Raw genomic sequence first — 21,413 nt, 5'->3', positions numbered from 1 at the left:
GACATCTCTTCTTAAACCAGGCATATTCTTCCACGAACCACTTAGAAAAAAAGTGTTTTTCTTTATACAAGACAGAAGTACCCATTTGTGATACACAGCATACTTTCCCTATTATGTTTATTATTATGGTTTATTTTCATATGTGAAATGGAATTGGAGGAACTCTGCCAAGCTCTTTCTAGATCAACAAAGAAACGTGCCCGCTCCCCATACCATTTAAGTGGATGGAAGGTGAAGGTCAAGCATGAAGCTGTTTATATATTTTAAAATAGTTTATTGATCATCCATACCTATTCCTTAAATGAATCTTAATCCTCCAAATGCAACAAGAAGCTATTTCTACATTGAGGCATCTCTGAAATGTAAGAACAACATGCCATTTGTCGGCCAGTCTGGTTTGGATCAGCTAATACACTTTGCAAAGGGGATTATCTAAATTACGCTTTGCTTCCTCCCCCGGGAATGTTAGGCGTTGTGTCTGGGTGTGTGACTTACCAGTTTTGAGTATGATGGGGCCTTAGCTGCCAAGTCAGTGAACTGGCCCTTCAGATGGTCCACCGCTTCTTTGGCACCACTTCTTTGGCAGAACACAGAGGAATATTTTATGGACAGGATTATACTACACAATCATGCTGAGAAGTCCTGCTGATTTACATCCTGACAAATTAAATGCATCACTTGTAGGGTTGAAAACAGAATTTTGGCCTCATTAGGTTCACTTCTTTATCCCCTAAAGGGCCAAAGGCACAAAGCAGGAGTAGGATTAACAACACTTGCTCTGCTGTTTGTTTTCCTAACAATCTAGTTGGGGGTGACTCCAAGAAGCTTCCAGTTTGCTTTTTTTAGGATTTCTTTTTATTGGATGCTATCCTACTCTCAAAACTTGGTTTCATTCCTTACCTCAAGGAAATAGCACTTAGAAGTAAGAGATCAGTAACTGGCCCATATAATTGAAATTATACAACCAAGAACTCAAAAAAGGGGAAGCATTAATATTTACCTCACACAGAGGGTTGGTATGACAAAGTGAGACATGTAATTATCAACTTTTATTGGATTCCTCCAGTATACTTCTGCTCAAAAAAATAGAAAAGAGAGGTAGACAGGGAAGGGTGTCATAATGCAAATTCCTTCAGCTGAACTAAATATGTAACTGGATCTTCTGGTGTAAAGATTTGGTCAGCTGACTAGGTTTCAAGGCACCTGTCCATCTGTGACTTAACCCCAACTTTTTCCAAGGTTGGAGCATAGCCAGGTGAAAAAAATATTCTAGAAGAAATTCTTCTGCCTCACCAGGGTACACAGGAAGAGAAATCAACACTCCATGTGTACAAAGATGGAGCCCTTGGGCTTTCTTGATCAAACTTGTGTTGAATATGCAGAATGAAGATTAGGGAAATCTTCAGTTAGACCGTTTAGAGTGAAGTGAAACTACACAAATGGTGGTCATTCTGACATAGTTTCAGCAAAATTATCTGCCTAGTTTTCTAATATCAGGCAGGTGAACATCTGAGCCAGGTGCTTTACATACACTACTGCTAGTCCTCCAACTAATCCTGCAAACTATCTATTGTTATTTTCATTTTATATAAAGAAACTCAAGTTCAAAGAGGTCAGGTAACTTGCCCATGACCAAACAGCTGATGTATGGCAAAATTAGCATTCAAGTCCATATGATTCTCTGTCTTAATTATTATAAAAATGTTTCTCCAATATGATGCAGTCTCAGGATTAATTGACGTGGTTGTCAGGTTATCCTCTTAGCATAATCAAATACAAATCTGAAGAAAGGGATAGGCTAGTTGTTTTTGGCCTACACCTATACAGATCATTATTTATTCCTCCTAATACTAGAGTAGGAAATATAAACTATGTATTTTACCTTGGGAATTCACTGAACTTATTTGACAAGCTCCATCTATCTTCTAGCTAGAGGTTATGGGAAGCTATTAAGTTAATTTTAAGTGATTGAAGTGTGTATAATTTCAAGATACTAAATTATACCTTGCTAACAAATTTTTGTAATGGAATAGTGAAGTATTGATTTTTAATACTTAATATGCCTAAATAAATGAAAAGTTAAATCACGGTCTTTCTAATTAAAGTTATCCTCCATTTGATAAGTTCTTTACAAAATACTAAAGTAAAATCACAACATATCAGTCACTGTTTATGTTGTCAATTCCATCTTCTAAATGTTTTTCCAATCTATCTTTTTCTTTCTATTTACTCTGACTCTGTCTTAGGTCAAAGTCCCATTAATTTTTGTCTTAGCCATTGCAGTGACCTCTTTGCATGGCTTACACCTCATGTCTCTCAAACCTATCATCCAAAAGTCTGCTAAAATTCTTTCTAAAATTCAAGTCAGATTATTTTTCCCATTTTTTTAGGTCTCCACACACACTAGTTCAGCACAACTTGTAAATCTCTAGATAGCATCTGCCCAACCCTCTTCTGATTCTCTGTAAGGGACTGAGGAAAGTTCAAGTTCTTTAGCATGGAACACGGTCTGTGATCATTATAATCCTAATTTTATAGCCTTACTTTCAGAAGTCTTCTTATATTTTAGAAGTATGGTTTAACAGCTAAGAGCAGGAGCTCTAAGGTCAGACTGCCTGTGTTTGCCTTGATTCTGCTGTAAACAACTCTGCCACATATTATTTGTGTGGCATCGAGCAAGTTGTGTAAACTCTCTGTGCTTTGGTGTTCTCATTTGTAACACAGGGATGATGATAATAGTTGTACATGGAGTTGATGTGAGGATTAACTGAGTTATTGCATACAAAACACTGAGGGCAGTGCTTGAAACACATAATAAGTGTTTAATCATACTAGTTGTTAGTATCACTGAAGACGATGTTTTTTCAGACATGTTTGATGTTTGCCTTGTCTGGAATGCCTTGTAGTCCTTTATTGAACTCACAAACTTCTGTCCCTTCAAAACTCAGTGCAGATATTACCCCTCCAAGAAACTTTCTGACTCTGCCAAATAGATTTGCTCATTACAACTTATGTGATAACACTCTACCTTGTTTTTTCCTTCCATTACTTCACTTATCCCATCACATTGTAATGTGTGTGTGTGTGTGTGTGTGTGTGTGTGTGTGTGTATCTCTACTACTGGGCTGTGACCTTCTGGAACACAGAGACTGTTTTATTTATTTCTGTCTTCGTGCTCCCAGGCACAGTTCTCCACACATAGTATATAGAGTATTAAATGCTTTTTGAATGTTGACTGATGAACTGGCAAATGAACTGGCAAATATCCCAATAAATGTCATTTATCTATGTACACAGAAACACACACAATTTTAAAAATATTTTAATGGAAAACAGATCACATAGTTTACATTAAATATTGTAAACATAGTCATTGTTCTTAACATAAATAAAATACAGATGGCTTTTATACCACTATTCTGCATCCCCAAAAGCCCATTGCATGGCAGCCAAGGTTATCAGTCTACACTTTGAGGTTCACTAATTCAGCCCAATTTTTTCATCTCTAGACAACATCTTCTCAGACCATTCTAGACTCATGACTGTTTACCACATCTCTCTGATTGATAAAAAAAATCAACACAAACTTAACTGATTTAAATTTTAAATTTTATAGAAGTGTATAAATTGAAATTCAAAGTCCCAAATTCCGTATTCCTCCACTCCCTGCAGAGAATCATCATTAACAGATGGGCAGTTTGGTGCCTATTCTTCCAGACTTTTTAATGAATATACTAATTATACATGTGTATATGGAGTGTGCGTGTTTATCTGTGTGCTTACAGAGATACACACCCATATACAATTACACATATGCACAAGTACATATTTAAATCATATATGTGTATGTGTATAGATTGTAACTATTTTTAAGATGCTGGGGTTTTGTACTTTATAACAATTTATCATGGATATATTACACATGTAACTATATACACATATACCTCATTCATTGCTAGAGATGCACTAAAATTTACAATTTAGTGGAACTTTTATGTGCTTATTTTAAATTTTCAAAGATATTAACAAATTATCTGCAAATTTTACATTCTTCCCAAGTATGCATGGGCTTTCTAGTTTCCCCAAACCTTGCTAGCCATTTGATTAATCTTGTCTACCCGAGAGATTATATTGTGCATCTTTTCCTGGTTATTGACCATTTGCATTCTTCTTCTGTGACTATCCTATTCATGTATGTTTCTCATTTTTCTATTAGATTGTTTATCTAATATCTTAATTTCCTCATATAAGCTCTTTAATGGATGTTAAAATTTTGTCATATATGTTGTAAATATTTTCTCTAGTTTGTCATTTATTGTTCAACCTATTTTTTACAGAACTATGTTTTTATGTTATGAAGTGTATATGTATTTTTTCTTCTTGGTTTCTGGCTTCCACAGTATATTTAGCTTATTCTTATTTACCTCAAACTTTAAAAAATTTATTTGACAATGTTTATTTGTAGTGATCTATGCTTCTGTTCCACATTTGAGTTACAGAAATATTTAACTTCATATTAAATATGAAGTTTGAGAGAAAATTTACTGTGTTCAAGTTAGAAACTTCAAGTATAAATTTAACCTGAACTTACTATGCCCTTGTTTGAATGGGGGAAAAAGATCATTCTTTAAAACCTGTATTTGCAACACATGTTGACACCATACAGATTAAAAATAATTTAAAAATTGAAACATCTGTAAGGAGATTCAGACAGATGAAAATGAGAAGGTTTCTGTATTTTTAACATCTTCCTCCTTGTTTGAGGGCTATACTTATACACATAGAGCTTAGGCAACTGTCACTCCTGTGAATTCAGTTGCTGCTATGTTAAGAACCCTATTGTGGGAAACAGTTTGAAAGGGAGAGCTTTTTCTGTGAAAGCTTCAGGATGTGTTCAATGATTTGAAATATTTCCAGTAAGATATGTTGGAGGAGGCAGACTGTGAAAATTAGGGGAAAAAGTCAACCAAAAACTTCACATAGGGCTTTATATATACTCAATTAGAACCTTTTACTGAAGTTAAAGGCCTAGATTATTTTGTTTATTTTATTCTTCATTAAAGTGCACCTCTGCCTCAAACTAGAAGTTAAGTGCCAAAATTCTATGCATGTCTCTTCTCAAAGTGTTTCTAGAAAGATGAGAAATGTGAAGTATTGCGAATCCTGTGAGAAACTCTGTCTTTGGATTTTAAGTTCAGTTTGAATAGATTTAGGTGCAGAGTTTCATAAATTGTTGTTCCATGGAACAGTAATCCTAAAGGATGCATCATAATAAAATTATTTATTTAATTTAGGGTTCCCCAAAACTTGACAGTAGAACTCAACAATGGAATGCCTAATAAAAATACACTGAATGCACTCTAGAAAACAGTACACTGGAGTTTGGGATCAACATCCAGGTTTTGGATTATGCATTTAAACCTAAACTAAACTTGCTGCTGAAGGCCATCGTAGAGAAAATATGACTACTTTGCCAGTTGAATTTAGGACAGTGAAGTTGTCATGTTGTCCTTCAGATCAACCTTTGTATATAGGAGTCTCTGTGCCTAGGTGAGCTGGTCTCTCCCAGCTGACCTGGATAGGGAAAATGTAAGAGAAACAATAAAAGGCCTCAGGACAAAATGGGATATGATCAATATATTGAGTAAGAAAATTAAATTTAATGGCAGAGGAGTTCAGGCAGAGTGATATTTAAGAAAATCTCAGTTCAGATTTTTTTTAAAAATGGCTTGGCAAAGAAATTTTGTTTTTATATGTGGAAAAGATGGATAGGTTGAAATATTGTGAAAGACAAGCTCCCAAAAATAACCAGATGGAGAGCAGCAAATACTAAAGAGATGTTAAGTTGATGCCTTGATTCTTGGCAAAATATAAGCGGGTGGAAGTAGATAGAGATTATGTTATACTAAATCAAAGAGATGAGACACTAAAGCTAGTTTTCATAGCACTGGGTTGTCATGGGCAGATTTCTAGTCTAAGTTAGAAGACATGGCTTTTTATTTTGGTTATGACACAGTATGTATACAAGGCATTTAGATTCTTACCTATGAACTGGGGCTTATAACATCTACTCACTCTGTATCACTATATTACTTTAAGAATCAAAGGAGATAAGGGTTTTAAAATGCTACACAACTAAAATGGTGTATTGCAATAATGTGATTGGTAAGTGGAGATGGTATATGAACATTTTCTGGCAGAAGAGTTTTGGATTCAAGCCAGTTTGGAAATGGTGAGGAAGGGCTGACTTCCCAAGTAGATAATAACTAATGGATTAGAAGTATCAAAGAAAAGAGGATAGTATTTTTGGAATCCAGGTATGAAGAGAAGATGGGAGTGATGAGTGGTATCAAAAAGGTATCAGTTTTGCCTGAAGAAGTCTAAAAAGTTGTCATTAATATAAAGGGTATCTCTAATAAATAAAGTTAATAGAGAATTGCTAGAGTACAAAAGTTATTAAAGAGAATCCAAGTGAAGAAATAAGATGAGAAAATGACTGGAAGAGATAATTAACTGGTAAGACCTGCCATTTGGGAAACAGTGTGACATGTTTCCAATTTGCTTATAGGTTTTAATGCATATTATTTTTAACGAATATATTTCATTCCCAGTCCAGTGAGATGTCTGATGCACAGCAGGCTTCTTACTTCCCTCAGCAGTCCCTTCTTTATTTTACATGAATATCTATTTTAAGATGACAGGCTATGTTGATATCATTTGATAATTGGTCGTCATGGTGCATTAAGGTTGTTTGGTGAATTATGAAAATTAACATTCTTTCCAACATGCTAAGTGTATACTCCTTTTACTTGGGAAATGCAGACCTTTTCTTCCACAAGCCAGTGTTGAGAATTTTTTCCTTTGGCAGCAGGACTTCTTTGATCAACTTTCCATTCTCATCTCTTTCCAAAATATCCTGAAAATCAAAACAAAACAAACAAAAAGCTCCTTTATTGACATCTCAGATAGAAGCCATCTTTTAGTATATGTCTTCTTGAACAAAGAATGCATCAAAAGTAGAAAGTGGCAAACACGTATGCAAAAAAAAGTGTTATGTCTGAAATAGAAGTTTCTTATAGCTGCTTTTTTTCATTTGAGGTTTTTTTCTTCTTTCATTTTTTTCATTTCATTTCTCTCTGAAGATGAATCCTTAGAGTAGGAATAGTGTCATTTTATATTTTACATAGTGCTGAGAGCACTGTTGGCACATAGCAACTAATAAATGCGAATTATAACTATAGCATGATATTTTCCAAGCCAGAATGTTACCTACTAATTAGGAAGACTGAAAGGCCAGTGCTCATCTTATTTCAGGAACAAAATGGTAATTCAGAATTTTTATCCAGTATTTTATGACTATACATCCAAATGTTGCTCTTTACCTTAAATTTTAAGGTTTCTTGGTAGTATACTATAACTCTTGTGAATTTAAAAGAAAAAATTCTCATAAGTTAACTGACTCTATTTTATGGGCATTTAACATCTGATCATTACCCTAGGAAGAGAAGCAAAAATAATTAAAAAGTAAACTGAGAAAGAGCTAAGGCATCCGTTGTGGTTACTTCTCAGATATGGAGGCCACAAATTAATAGGCACAGAGACAACGTCCTCTGACATCCATAGCAAGTACACTAATCACTTAAACCAGTGGATGGGTAGACTTTTTAACCAATAAAAAGGCTTTTGGTTTTATTCTGTTTAGTTTTGTTTGTTTTTTAACTACTAACTTTTCCAGCAGCAAGTTATTGACACCGAAGAAAACACTATAAGACAATGAATCATACCTACTCCTTTAGAGGTACTCTCATCTTACTCTGACTTCCTTGCCTGAATTTTTCATTTCCAAAAAACTCTTTAAAAAATATAAATAACCGTCACATTTTCCCCCAAATCACTATACATTTTATGACTTAAGTATTAAGTTTAAAACATTCCCTAGTGTCCCCTTTTTGAAAACTTATAGGAATGATTCAGTGCTATATTTCTCCAAGGTAAATTAAGTGCCCAGTCTGGTATGTTGCATTTGAATAACACCTTGTAAACTAAGGACTGGTTGAACCTTCTGAAAATGGAACTGAGAAAACTGAATAAGGCTTTTCTCTGAGGGATACTAGTATATTATACACTCTGTAAAATGTAAATGCTTTTTATTTCCAGTCAGTTGCTAGGATCCAAGAGTGCTTCTGCATTCTCTATCATTTTTAATGTGTAATAAGCAAAGGGAGTATCCTGTGAAGAGTTCTGAGAGAAGGACGGCTCTCAGTTGAAGACTGCATCACTCTGAGCAAAGCTTCCCAAGTCCTTTTGTAAGACCATGCCACCAGCCTAACACGGTCTTCCTTTTCGGAACCAAGTATTCGTGATTTGGAACTTGCAGTGCCTTTAGGCCTTATCCTAAAGCTTAGATTGAGAGATAAAGTAAGCTAGTGGTTATGATACAGGACCAGGTATCAAAAATCCCAAGAAATATAATTCATTGTGACTTTAGATAGCTTACTTTCTGGTCCTGTGATTTCTGCATCAATTTGCTCTTCCTTGACATCACGGAACTATTGTGAAATTTAATCACTGTGAATGTTTTGAGAATCCCAAATGAATGAAGCAAAGTAAATATCTATGTTTTGTTCATACTTTCTTCTGAACTATTGTTTCTATTTCTTATCGTACCCATTTCTTTTTTTTTTTTTTTTTTTTTGGTGCCAGCCTCCCAATATTTATTGAGTTCATTATTTCAAGTAACTAGGTTACTTTCACCTAGCTTGTTCTATGTATTTCAATTCAATTTCCATAAAAACTTAAAACTGAACATAACTCTTCTTGTTCTTTTCTGACTTGACCTTTTCTGGTCTATTCTGCTTTAAGACGTTAGATTGGATATATATCAGAAAAATCCTTCTCTATAAGTAACACTAGGCTTAGCCTGAGCAGTCTCTGTGTACCCATTTCTTTAATGAAAATTATACTATAATTTCTGCAGACAGGGTCCAAGTCAACTACCCTGGATATAAGACACACTCCAGGAAATAAACATTACTCTAACAATAAGTGATCTAATAATTCTTCATTTCACATGCTGTATATGTCACTCCTGTTTTACATATATATATATATATAAATGTATTTATATAATATTTATATTTACACATATATATATTTTTTGAGTCTCTCACTTAAAAAATATTTCCATGGTGAAATACCTAACTAAAGTTTCTCACTTTAAATAAACTCAGGAACTAATTGAATCACAGTTTTTTTAATAGCATTTTTAAAACTAAATTTTATCTTCACTTCCTTGTAGTTTATTAGAACATAAAATCTTTGAAATGGAGGGAAAGCACAAGGAAGAATTGGACACCTTAAAGGAAGAGAAAGAGAATCTTCAAGGCTTGGTTACTCGTCAAACATATATAATCCAGGAACTGGAGAAACAACTGAACAGAGCCACCACCAATAACAGTGTCCTTCAGAAGCAGCAGCTGGAGCTGATGGACACAGTGCATAACCTTGTCAACCTCTGCACTAAGGAAGGTGGTAAGAATTTCTTCCTTACTTTGGTATAGTAAACGTTTTATTTAATATGGAGCAAGTAAATATTCAATATAACTTTCTAAGTTGCATCAATTGCTGTGTAGAAGCAGCAAAAGAACTTTATTCTTAGAAGCATTTCACGAAGTTTACACTGACAATTTTCTCATGTTTTTAACTTCAGAGAGAGTATTCATAAGCTTGAATATTGACTTTACAACATCTTTCTAAAAGAACTTTCTAATTTCTTCTTTTTTTTACTGGTCTTTTAGCCTTAGATAAAATCTACTGTATTTTCATGGATAAATATTTGGTATCATGGTGTTAGACACTTAACTATACAGGACAGAAATTGGCCAATATTAAAGATTAGTTCAGAGTGCTTAGGAGAGTTTCAGGAGAGTTCCCATTTTAAAACTATTTTTTTTGCAAAGGAGGAGAGGGAAGAGTTGCCTGCAGAGAAAAGGAGATATAGAAGTTCTTAATAACTATTATGAGGAAGAAAGAACATTTGTCACTAAAAGTCTGTATTAAGATTATTTACACAGTCCTGTGTGGAGAAGACCTAACCGGGCGTATGGGCAAATTTATTCTGGGGTGTCTTCATGACAGTGGAAATACAAATTTGTAATATCACTAGAATATCTGGAGCCATTTAATCATTGGAAATATTGCAGGCCTGTGTCTCTTTAGAAGACATCCATTCATCTGTCCATCCGTCCACCCACCAATTATTGAATAAATGCCTCTGTGTGCACTTGTCCACTTCAAGCAGAACCTCACCTGAGCCTCAGGAGAGCTCTTCAAAGTTTGGAGCTTAAGGTCATCTTCTGTAGTTCTGCTCGCTAATCAGCCTTTCTGTGAGTGAGCACAGAACGGTAAATGGTGATGAGTGAAAGAGAACACCACTTACATCTGAAAATTATGGTTGTCATTAAGTTGTGGCTTGTGTGATCATTCATGTAATTGTTCAGTGTGCATATGCAATATACATAATTGGTGGCTTCTTTAATTTAATAGTGGACTTGAGCTATCTGAAAAAATACTCAGTTCCATACTCTCGTGAATAGATATGAATATAGACGATAACTCCATATTAAGTGATCTTGCTTTAAAGACATTTCACATTTCTCTATTACACTCCATTACCTTGAGTTATATCTCCTTTAGATAGTCTAAACAAGCCCTTAATATACTTTGTAAAGAATATTTTTTAAACAGTGAGTTCCCAGAGCTCCATTTGGGTGTGCTCAGAAATGTGATTGGGAAAGAAAAAAGCTGCTAATCAGTCAGAGCCTGACAAAACTTTGAGTTAGAGTCTACTGAAAGGAAAGCATGGTAGAATTTTGCCAGAGAATTTTAATAGAGCTCATGAGTATTTAGAAATTAAGTATTAATATGAGACATATCTATTCTCATATTGAACTGAATGCATTTGGGGAAAGATTGAAAACATATTTTTCTTATCATCCTGAGACTCCTGAGACGTAATGCACATGGAGTTGAGTAATTCTTTTTTTTATGATGTTAGAAATATCAAGCCCTGTTGATTCTCACAGAGTTCATATGTCTGCCTGCTTATCATAATTTCACTTCTTTTCTAAGTATTGTCCAATAAATATGTCTTTAAACTTTTGGAGGCAGGAGGGTGACTTCAAAATTAAAATTCCTGGCTAGTTTTGGTCTTTGGGTGCAGTGTCAGGCAACCAAACATCTGTTCAATTCAAAAAACGTAATCTATTGAACAATTATTATGGCACTCCTGATAGATGCTACCCATAGCATCCACTCAGGGTTTGAGAAAAGTAACTATGTCTATTCTATGATATAGCATATCCAAAAAATAATACTACTACTACAGAGTGAGACAGAAATTGGCTAATACTTCAGACCTCTAGACATTTATTTTCTTTTTAATGATAAAATTCTAAAATAAATCCTGCTTTAACTATAGGATTTGTAATCTGAATGTAAGCCTATTGCCCTATTATCCAATGGATTCTATGCTCTTATAACCATAGATTTTGTTTGCTTCTTATTAATCTTTTTTTCTTTAATCCCACAGTTAAGTATTCTACTAAGTATTTGGTCATTTAAGAACTCATAAGAGACACAAAAATGGGAAATGTCTCTAAGTTTTCCATAAAGATTTTACTTCTTTGCATATCTTCATTTTCGCTGGCACCATAGTCTTCAGTTATCGTGAATTTAAAACTTAAATGACTAATTGCATAATACTAGATTAAATATCAGTTTCTAAAATGAACTTTTATTTCATTCTAATTCTAAAACACATAAGTAAAATCTCGCCCTACTTAAGACCAAAAGTTTATCAAGTAGATTTATTATTTATCAAAGATTATATATAAATGTTCTACTTTTAAATATAAATATATGCAAATAAACCTAAATCAATACATCACAATAAATGCATCACTTTTCTAAAATGTATATTTCAAAAAAAAAAATGCAAAGAGTAGTCTTCTGAAAGATTTTCCAAAAACATTATGAACTGTGTCATAATCCAAAAGACTAAAAATTTTAATTGACCTTAAGGGTCCTCTCTTTCTAACTTGACTCAGTCAGTCATTTATGGAGACAGCCTGAATGTAATACTACAAAGCAAGAGAAAAATTTCTATTGAGGTTTTTCTGTCATTGGCAACTAATGTAATCTTTATGAAGCTGTCTCATCATTTATAAAAAGTCAGGATAATTATATCTGCTTCACAATGATAGTGAGAGGATTAAATTAGATACTGCATATAAAAACAAAAGAATGTGACACAGTTGATTCATTAAACATTAATTCCTTCCTTTTCCTCCAAGTGACAAGATTAAACTAAACACAAGCAAACTTATGATGTGCTATCTATAAGTAAAATTTCTTTCATAGAAAATGTCTGAATGCAAGGCTGTAGAGTTTCTGACTGTTGACAGTCATCTAAGCCCCTTCTTTTTAGCTTCAGTTTTCTAATCTCTAAAATGGAATCATAATACATACCTGATGAGTTTGCAGTAAGAATTAAAAGAGGTTTGTATAAAACACATAGTATTTTTGTTTAGTTTCACAGAACTTTTCCTACTAAAACATCTAATGTCATGAGATGTATTTAATCTAAATACAATTAATAAACACATTTTCTGAAATAGTTCAACAAACCTTCCTCTTGTTGTTCTGAACAGGCAATAGTGGTACCTTAGGCAAATAGTCATTACAAACTGAATTGCGTCTATTTTGTAATACTTCTGGGTAGCACATTTATTTTTTTCTAACCTTTGTCTGCAAAAACTTGGTTGCAGTTATTCTTAGAAACATTAACACTAAAGAAATATTGCTCTCAATGTTATCATTGTGTCAAAGCTTAGCTGATTGCTTCATGTTTTTGGCAATTCACAGTTGTTGTGGGAATTAAATAGTTTACATTGATAATGGCATGGAAACAAGGTTTGGAATTCTTTGGGGAAGGATAATCAGGTATTGTGACTGTCAACATTCAGCAGTCATCTCTGTTCAGAGATAATTAAAGCATCATCACATACCTTGAGCATACACCAGACAAACTTTGCATTATGTGATCAAGAATTTAATTACTAACAAACCATAAAAAAAGAAAGAAAAGATAAATAAAAAGAAAATAGTATTTAGACTCCATCATAAAATTACATTGGCTGATTGTCTTACTGTCCAAATCAACTTGGAACATACTCCTGCTATACCAAGATATGATTCATAAATTTATCATTCATTTAAAAAATAGTTATACAGCAACTATTTTGTTTCAGTTTCTCTTCTGGGGGTAAGGCTATCCATCCATTTTTATTTAACAAAGATTTGCTGAGTTCCTATAACATGCCAGATACTGTTCAGACAACTGAGAAGAGAGAAAAGATGTAATGTCCGTGGCTTCAAGAAAACTAGAATTTGGTGGGGAAAGAGATAGGTAAGCAAACAATTATATTCTGTAATTGTTTGCTAGTGGTGAGGCCAGGGTGCCAGGGGACTAGTGAAACACACAGGAGGAATGTTAAAATCATGATAGAGGCAGAAGGATGAGGGCAGAATCCCGCATCTGCAGAGTCTTCTCAAGGCTTTTGTTGAATGCTTATTATGATGCAGGCATTACTTAAGCTTTTTTGATGCTTATTATGCTTATTATGATGCAGGCATTGCTTAAGCTTTATGGGTATTAACTTAGTTAGTCCTCACAATAGCAGTTTGAGGGAACTACTGTGGTTAGCCCCATTTTATAAATTCCACAGGCAGCTTGAGTATTTTCCTAAGGTTACATAGCTGGAAAGGTTGATCCAGGATTAGAACATAGGCAGGATGGCTCTAATGGGGAGACAGTGGCTAAGTATTCAAAATGAAGAAAACAGGATACTCTAGAGAGCATAAACATGTATATTTGCCAGGAGTCACGAGAATGGGTGTGAGGGGTGTACACCTAAATGCATAACCTAATTCTCATAATCAAAGGCAGGAGAGCAGGGGCAGACGAGGTTAGAAAGATCCACAGAGGGAGATCAAAGAAGCTGAATTTTTTCCTTGAAAGCAGTGAGGAGTCATTGTCAGTATATAAGGACAATGGTGACCTTATCATTTTAGAAAGATCACCCCAGTCACAACGTAGGAACAGTGCATCAGAAAGTTGACAAGCCTGGAAACAGAGGGACCAGGTGGCTATTTTGCCATTATTAAAATATTAACAAATACTTAGAGAGTATGAGCCAATCTTCTTAGCCCCTTGCATATCATTTAATTATGATAACAACTCTGTAAGCTAAGTGCTATTATTAACCTTATATGACAGATAATGAAATTAAGCACGGGAAGGTAAATAACTCCCAAATATTACAGTACTAGCAAGTGAACAAGCTGAGATTTGAACCCATAGAGTCTGGTTCTTGAGTCTGTACATTATCCACCATACTATGATAGGGAGAAAAGGTAGATTGAAGGTGGTTTTCATCAGATTCTCAAAAGGATCTTCTGGGAGAGAAATAATGGGGTCAGGATCAAACAAGGGCAAATGGAAAAGCAAGTGAAGGGGAAATTTGTGAATAAAGAAGAATTAGAATCAACAAGAAATAACCACTTATTTAGAAGTAGACTCGAATATATTATAAATTCCAAGTTTCTGGGTTGACTAATTTTGATGATATTTCTTAAAATCAGCAACATGTGAAGAGAAACAGGCTCTGGGGGGAAGATCTAGTTTGAGGCATTGGACTGAGGTGACTATGGGACAGTTAGACTCTGGAAGGTAGGGGAGTGAGAGTCAGGAGTTCAGTAGTAAAATCCTGATGAGCATGTAGATTGGTGTGTCCTCAGAGGAGATAATTGGTAAGGCCATGCAGCAAATGAAATCATTGAAAGTGTGTATAAAGCAATGACTCAGCCATTTAGGGGTTATAAATCCATTCAAGAATCTGATGAAAACTAATCTACTTTTCTTTCCTACTTAGTGCAAATACCCAGGCACAAATCTATGTACAATTTCAGAGAATTTACAGAATGAATTACAGAAATATTTAGCATACAGAAATTGCATAATATATTATGAACTCACTTTAAAATAATAAGAATGTAAAATCAAAGACAGAAAATTGGGAGTTCTTTAAGGGACTGAAAAAAGGAGACCAAAATAGGGGTTATAGTAGAGAGAAAAGACTGTTATGAAGGGTCTTATTTTAGTGGCAAATAAGCAGAAAGGTCAAATGAAAAAACAGACTGAAGTGAACTTTGGAACTGGGATGTTACCTTCTATAGGGAGAGTTTGAGTGAACTGTAGAGCTCAGTTGCATAGATTGAAGACTAAAATGAGTAAGATGAAGTAAAAGCAGAAAATGTTGTCTACCCACATCCAAATGTTGAATGTGAAAGGGTAGATATCAGTTTTGGGTAGAGAAGCACAGAGAGTAGAGGGGAATAAAAGAAACTTAAATGCCAAGAGACATGAGCATGTTTATATACTTAGTTCCTTAATATGAAGTATAAAAATTTCAAATCATAAGGAGCTTCTCTTGAAGTTTATTTTAAAAGTTTCTTTCCGATCATGTGAAAGAGATAATGATTAATACTAAAAATTTTAAAGTGATCTCAATTATTTGGTTTGAAGTATCTTTCCCAGAGGCTGATTGCAGTGGTACAGAACGTTTGATCATTATTTTCGGTCTTCTGGCCTTCTGAAAAGGGGAAATGAGGCATTTGCTTCCTTTCCAGTGCTGAGGGGACATTTGGCTCTGTTCTCAGAATAATTCTACCATCTGAAAGGAATTTACCTCCTATGCAGTGTCTACTGAGTTTGTGAAGTAAATCATTCAGTCAAGGGACGAGATAGTTTGAACTCCTGCAAGTCCCTTGAGTTAAGAACAACTCTTAAAAACATCACAAATGATGGGAGGAAATTAAAACTTTTTGAATGTTACTCATATAAACATTGATAAAAATAGAAAATATCATTTTTATTGACTTAGTAAACTACTTGGTTATCGTTGACTACTTGTAATGCACGTTTTAACATTAGGTAGAAAGAGAAAGAAAAATACAGGACGTCATCTGCTGAACACTACAGTGAGCACTTGTTTCCATTTAATGAGGGAAGTGCTTTATCTTGACAGAAAATTATATGTCAAACATTTACAATTTCCTTAAAATGAACCACACTTCTAGCACTTCCTTTCACAAAACCTAATGGCTTAAGGGGAAAGTGACTATTTATTTTTGGAAATGGTATGTTTCTCCTTTTTGATGGAGCGTGTTATCTGCCTTTTGAAAAGTCGTAATTTCCGTAAAAAAAAAAAAAAAAATTGTGTGAATAGCAGATAGCCAAACTAATGATAACAAAATAAAAAATAATACAGTCCTTGACCTCTCCCATGAACTATTTCTAAACCACATCTTTTGGGGGAGATTTGAAATTTTGTGGTTAATTCTCTTTTGGAATTAGAGTTTCAATTTCAGAAACAAAACTGTCTGAAATGGAAAGGGATATCCCCTGATTCCAGCTGGGCCTGGAAGTTACCAGGGTGAAAGGCCATGAAAAAAGGAGTGTTGCCTTGATGTTCTAACATTACTATGAACAAACCCTGTTCCTTCTTCTCTTGTGCTTTCATGGCCTGGTTGGCTAAAGCAAAGAAGCACAAAATATTTTGAATAGAATTTTAACTAAATCATTTCCTGGACTCATCGATACTCAGGTCCAATTCAGCAGTTTTTTTTTTCTAAGTCCAGAGACAAAATGGGACAGTGGATACTAGTTACAGGGAAGCTATGGTACTTTGTACTAAGCCAAATAGCACCTATAATTACTCAGAGAGAAAGTAAGGAAAAAACATTCTATTAACATCATTCAGTATGTGTATATCACAGGAACCATAGAGTGAAACCCTTATGAAATCTCTTATGCTTTAAGAACAGAGGAAAAATAAACCCTGAAAAATGTTGCAACTATATGGTTGGGCTTAAATATATATAAACAAAATATTGACTTTTAGCTTAAGATTTTTCTAAAAGTCCAATGCTAAGAAGCTTTAAAACTGATGATTAAAAACATTTTTAGAGGGCTTCCCTGGTGGCGCAGTGGTTAAGAATCCGCCTGCCAATGCAGGGGACACGGGTTCAAGCCCTGTTCCAGGAAGATCCCACGTGCTGCAGAGCAACTAAGCCTGTGCGGCACAACTACTGAAGCCCGCACGTCTGCAGCCCGTGCTCCGCAACAAGAGAAGCCACCACAATGAGAAGCCCGCAAACCGCAACAAAGAGTAGCCCCCGCTGGCCGCAAGTAGAGAAAGCCCACGTGCAGCAGCGAAGACCCAACACAGCCAAAAATTAATTAATTAATTAAAAAAAATTTTTTTTAGCTTCCTATGGGAGCTCATCATCTATTTTCAACTAAAGAATACCAACAATATGACTGCTTCTAAGTACATTGGAATCTCATCCTACTACTGGCTTGGATGTTCACATTCTGAGTGGGACCATCTCTGGTAAGGAATCACACTAATATGTGACCTACCAAGAATAGATAAATAAGTCATAAAATTTTTGATGAATTTATGATAAAGTTAAATTATTAAATTTAATACCAATTAAGTCAAACCTCTTTTAATTTTATCATGTCTTTAAGTGTACTCATAATTAATTTTAGGTGTGAACATTCTGTTTTCACAATCAGTGTGAGTTCCTTTGGAACAATGAATCTGAACTGTGGGTTTAATTTTAAGTGACAATTTTGTTCTAAAGGAAGGTTTTGCCGGTTGCTTTGGCCCCATGTACACACTCGCAAGTGCACAAATAAACCAAATCTCAACCAAAATTAATCCAGCCCATGTCCCTAGAACTAGGACTTAGATTGAGATGGTTTCCTCACCAGTGTCTTGAAGCAGCTATGACGTATGCCATCAAGAGGGCGGGCATGGTAGCCTAGATAGAACAGGAAGAAGGACAACTGACTTTAAGCCCCAGTGCTGCTGCCACGTTGCTTTAACATAAAAGTACTACACGCCTTAGAGTTTGCCTGGTGTCCTAGACAAACTCATGCATTTTATGACTCCTATCAATCATTCCACATCTTCTCTTGATTTTGTGTCACGCATAATGACTGAGGAAACCCAAAGTTAGAGTAGAATCCCATGTATACCCCCAGGTAGGAAAGTAGTATTCATCAAGTATATCTCACCACAAGAGTAAGAACCAAAGTGACATACCTATGGTGACAGTCAGCCTTTTTTTATTTAAAACTTCAAAGTGGCATTTTTTTTGTCAGTTTTCAAAAGCATCTGGCAACTACTCTCCATGTTTTACAGCATTGCCCAAGGACTTTCATTCCATTTTTAACGGCTTTTGCTGAAATCAATTATTTGTCCACTCAGAGCACAAAAGATGCCCTTTAAGTCTTCCCACATGTGTGAGAAATCATTTATTCAAAATCAGTATATTCCAGTCAGGCTGAAGACATTACATGGGAAATTAACACACATGAAACACCTGAAATATCTTTGTTAATGAAATGACCTTCTGAACAAATGGCAAGGATCATGTAGCACTCATAACTGCCCATCAGGGTGCCCAAAGGGAAAACACAGAAATGAATTTTATAAAAAGCGAATGATCACTTGATTAAACAAAGATTGTGTGTAAATCCATCTTCAACTTTTAGTAATTTTTTTTCATTCTTAGTTGCTCTAAGTGTAATATGCATTGTATACATTCAGTTACATATGTGAGTCACTTCACATTAGCAGAGTGTTAGAAAATTTATTTAAATACACTAATCAAACAAAAATAGAAATATGTAGAATTACTTCACGTTTCATTATTCCACACTGAAACAAGTACCATAAAATTAGCAATCCACATATGACATAGGGTACTATGCATGTCCACATGGATTTAATCATTTATGTACCTTATACATCTCAATAGCACAGGGAGATCAGCTCGGTGCTTTGTAACCACCTAGAGGGGTGGGATAGGGAGGGTGGGAGGGAGATGCGAGAGGGAGGGGATATGGGGATGTATGTATACGTATAGCTGATTCACTTTGTGATACAGCAGAAACTAACACACCATTGTAAAGCAATTATACTCCAATAAAGATGTTAAAAAAAAAAATTCTCTGAACAGTTGATTGCAGGGGTGTAGGGCTTATTTTAAATATGACTCCTTTGTAAGAATCAAAAAATTAAAGACAGATAAAAATTTTTAAATGTATATATTTACCTACAATTATATGTAATGAGTAATATATTTTCCATATAATGTATCTCTTTAAGTAGTAAAATTTTAAGAAAATTTTTAAATATCATAATGGCAAATTTTCTGCAGTGTTTTCATAAAAGCTTTTTCTAATAATTTAATTCATTATCATCAGCATGAATTAATTTACACCATAATACCATGATGCCTTTCTAAAAGTATATAATTTATCCCTTGTGTTATATATTGCCCAAACTATTATCATTTCTTATTTTTGCCTACTTTAAAAAAATTACTATTTTTTCCTCATACCCACAAAAAAGCTTTTAGTTATCAATTTTCTCATTGTTTTCAGGCCTGATTCTAGAAGATGAGCACAAACACAGACATATGCCCACTCTCACCTTCCCAACCAGCCGTCCTCTAAACTTGTAGCTGCTAGCAAATGGTCCATAGGCTGGGGGATCAATAATTAGGCTTCTGAGAATAATATCTAAAACTAATGGGGGTAAATCCTGATCAGCATGACTTTTAGGGTATGGACATTATTAAATCCAGTGTGGCTGCTCAGGGACCTCTTACTTCCTAATCCTCTGTTTGCTTTTGAAGTTGTGGGCCATCACTGCTTCATATGGCTGCTGAGAGCTCCCGTCTCACAGAAATTCTGCTACCTGTTCCTCTCGTCTACCTTCATCTCAACATTTTTCTTCTTTCTTGTCATTTCTGCCTCCTGTCATTCTTCCCATACTTCCTGCTTCCATGAGAAGAGCCTATACCCATTCATAATTAAGGCCTGTCCTGATTCACCTAAGACCCTAGGGTGGGACCTTTTCAGCTAAGTATTGCTGGGGATTCACTCTGTGACAAATAGCGTATTAGAGTTCTATTTGGGTTTGACATTACTTTAGAAGCCAGTAAGAAGTAGTTTTGACTTTACAGTTAAAGACTTCCACTGCTTATAAGCTTTGGTGAAGTTAGATAGCATCTCAGAGTTTCAGTTTTCTCATATATAAAATGACATATTGACAAATCCATCTCATAAGATGTTTATGAGTGTGAAATGAAATGAAGCATATAAAACATACTTAGCACAAGAAATTCAGAGTTGAGCACATAATTAGTATTCAATGAATGCTAGTTGATTTTATTATGATCATGATTATTATATTTCCACCAAGATGATAGTTAAGATTTTACATATTATCTACAAAATATATACACATAAAGAATTTAAATTAGAATAAAAACAGTTCTTTTTACAAAAAATTTAATTAAAATAATAGTGCAGCAAGTAAACAATGTTCAAGTGTTCCCTTATACCACAGTTAAAAGGAAAAGGAATAGTAGATTTTTAAAAAGGAAGCCTTTAACTACTTAACCAAAGACTTCAGATTGAAAGTATTTATAAATATGTTTGTTATATTGTGACATAGCAATTTATGTTATATATATATATATTAGATTAAAAAAATAGGTAATTGCCATTTTTGTAGGTTAAAAACAATCATGCTGAGTTATCAACCCACAGATATTTAGGTTCATATGCATATATTTTATATGAAATAAAATACCAATTCTGAAGGTTTTAATTTATAAGCTTAAAACTCATATGTGTTTATATAGCTATACATATGTGATACGTATTTATGAAATCATCGGTAAGTCTTCCTCACCCACCCACAAAATATTGAAATATTGAATATTGCCTACAAACCTTTAAACATATTTTCTACACCCTTGAAATGCAAAATATTACCTTCTTCTATTTCTAAAAGTCCTTTCAAGTAAATTAGGATACCAGGGAATTTCTTAAATGGCCTTTCCATGAAATACGCACACACCTGGCTGAAGACTAGAGAATCTAATCAATCAGTTTTTTGCTTGTTTGCACCTTGTCAGATATGCCATTTTACTCATCTGTATGTTCAGTTACCTTCAGTGACCTGTTGTGTTGAAAATCATGGGCTAGGGTCAGTTCCTTGTACTATGATCTCCTTACTGCTAATGGCCCAAAAAGTACCACAAGAAATATCCTTAAACCAATAACATGATCTGCATACATTCTGATGTTTGCTAAATACTGGAGAGATATGAATGATTAGCCACATCTAAGATTTAAAAAGAATAATTGAAGAATTGATCCCTTTATAGCAACTTATTAGGAATTAAGTAGGATCAAGGGCTCC

At 34.5% G+C, this 21,413-nt stretch overlaps 1 protein-coding gene across 2 annotated transcripts in view; it reads left to right on the top strand.

Moving 5' to 3' along the window:
* ANGPT1 (angiopoietin 1) overlaps positions 1-21,413 on the top strand; it is a 256,799-nt gene that overhangs the window by 174,826 nt on the left and 60,560 nt on the right. The window contains exon 4 of one of the 2 annotated variants that reach the window (XM_068525454.1): positions 9,299-9,528. In XM_068525454.1, coding sequence (XP_068381555.1) covers positions 9,299-9,528 — 230 coding nt within the window. Of the gene's footprint in view, positions 1-9,298; positions 9,532-21,413 lie in introns of both variants that reach the window. The other variant, XM_068525453.1, reaches the window with a different exon arrangement.

Source organism: Eschrichtius robustus, chromosome 17 (assembly GCF_028021215.1).
Source record: "Eschrichtius robustus isolate mEscRob2 chromosome 17, mEscRob2.pri, whole genome shotgun sequence".
Taxonomy (NCBI): Eukaryota; Metazoa; Chordata; class Mammalia; order Artiodactyla; family Eschrichtiidae; genus Eschrichtius; species Eschrichtius robustus.
Note: the sequence above shows the minus strand (reverse complement) of the source record. Positions and strands in the feature narration are given on the sequence as shown.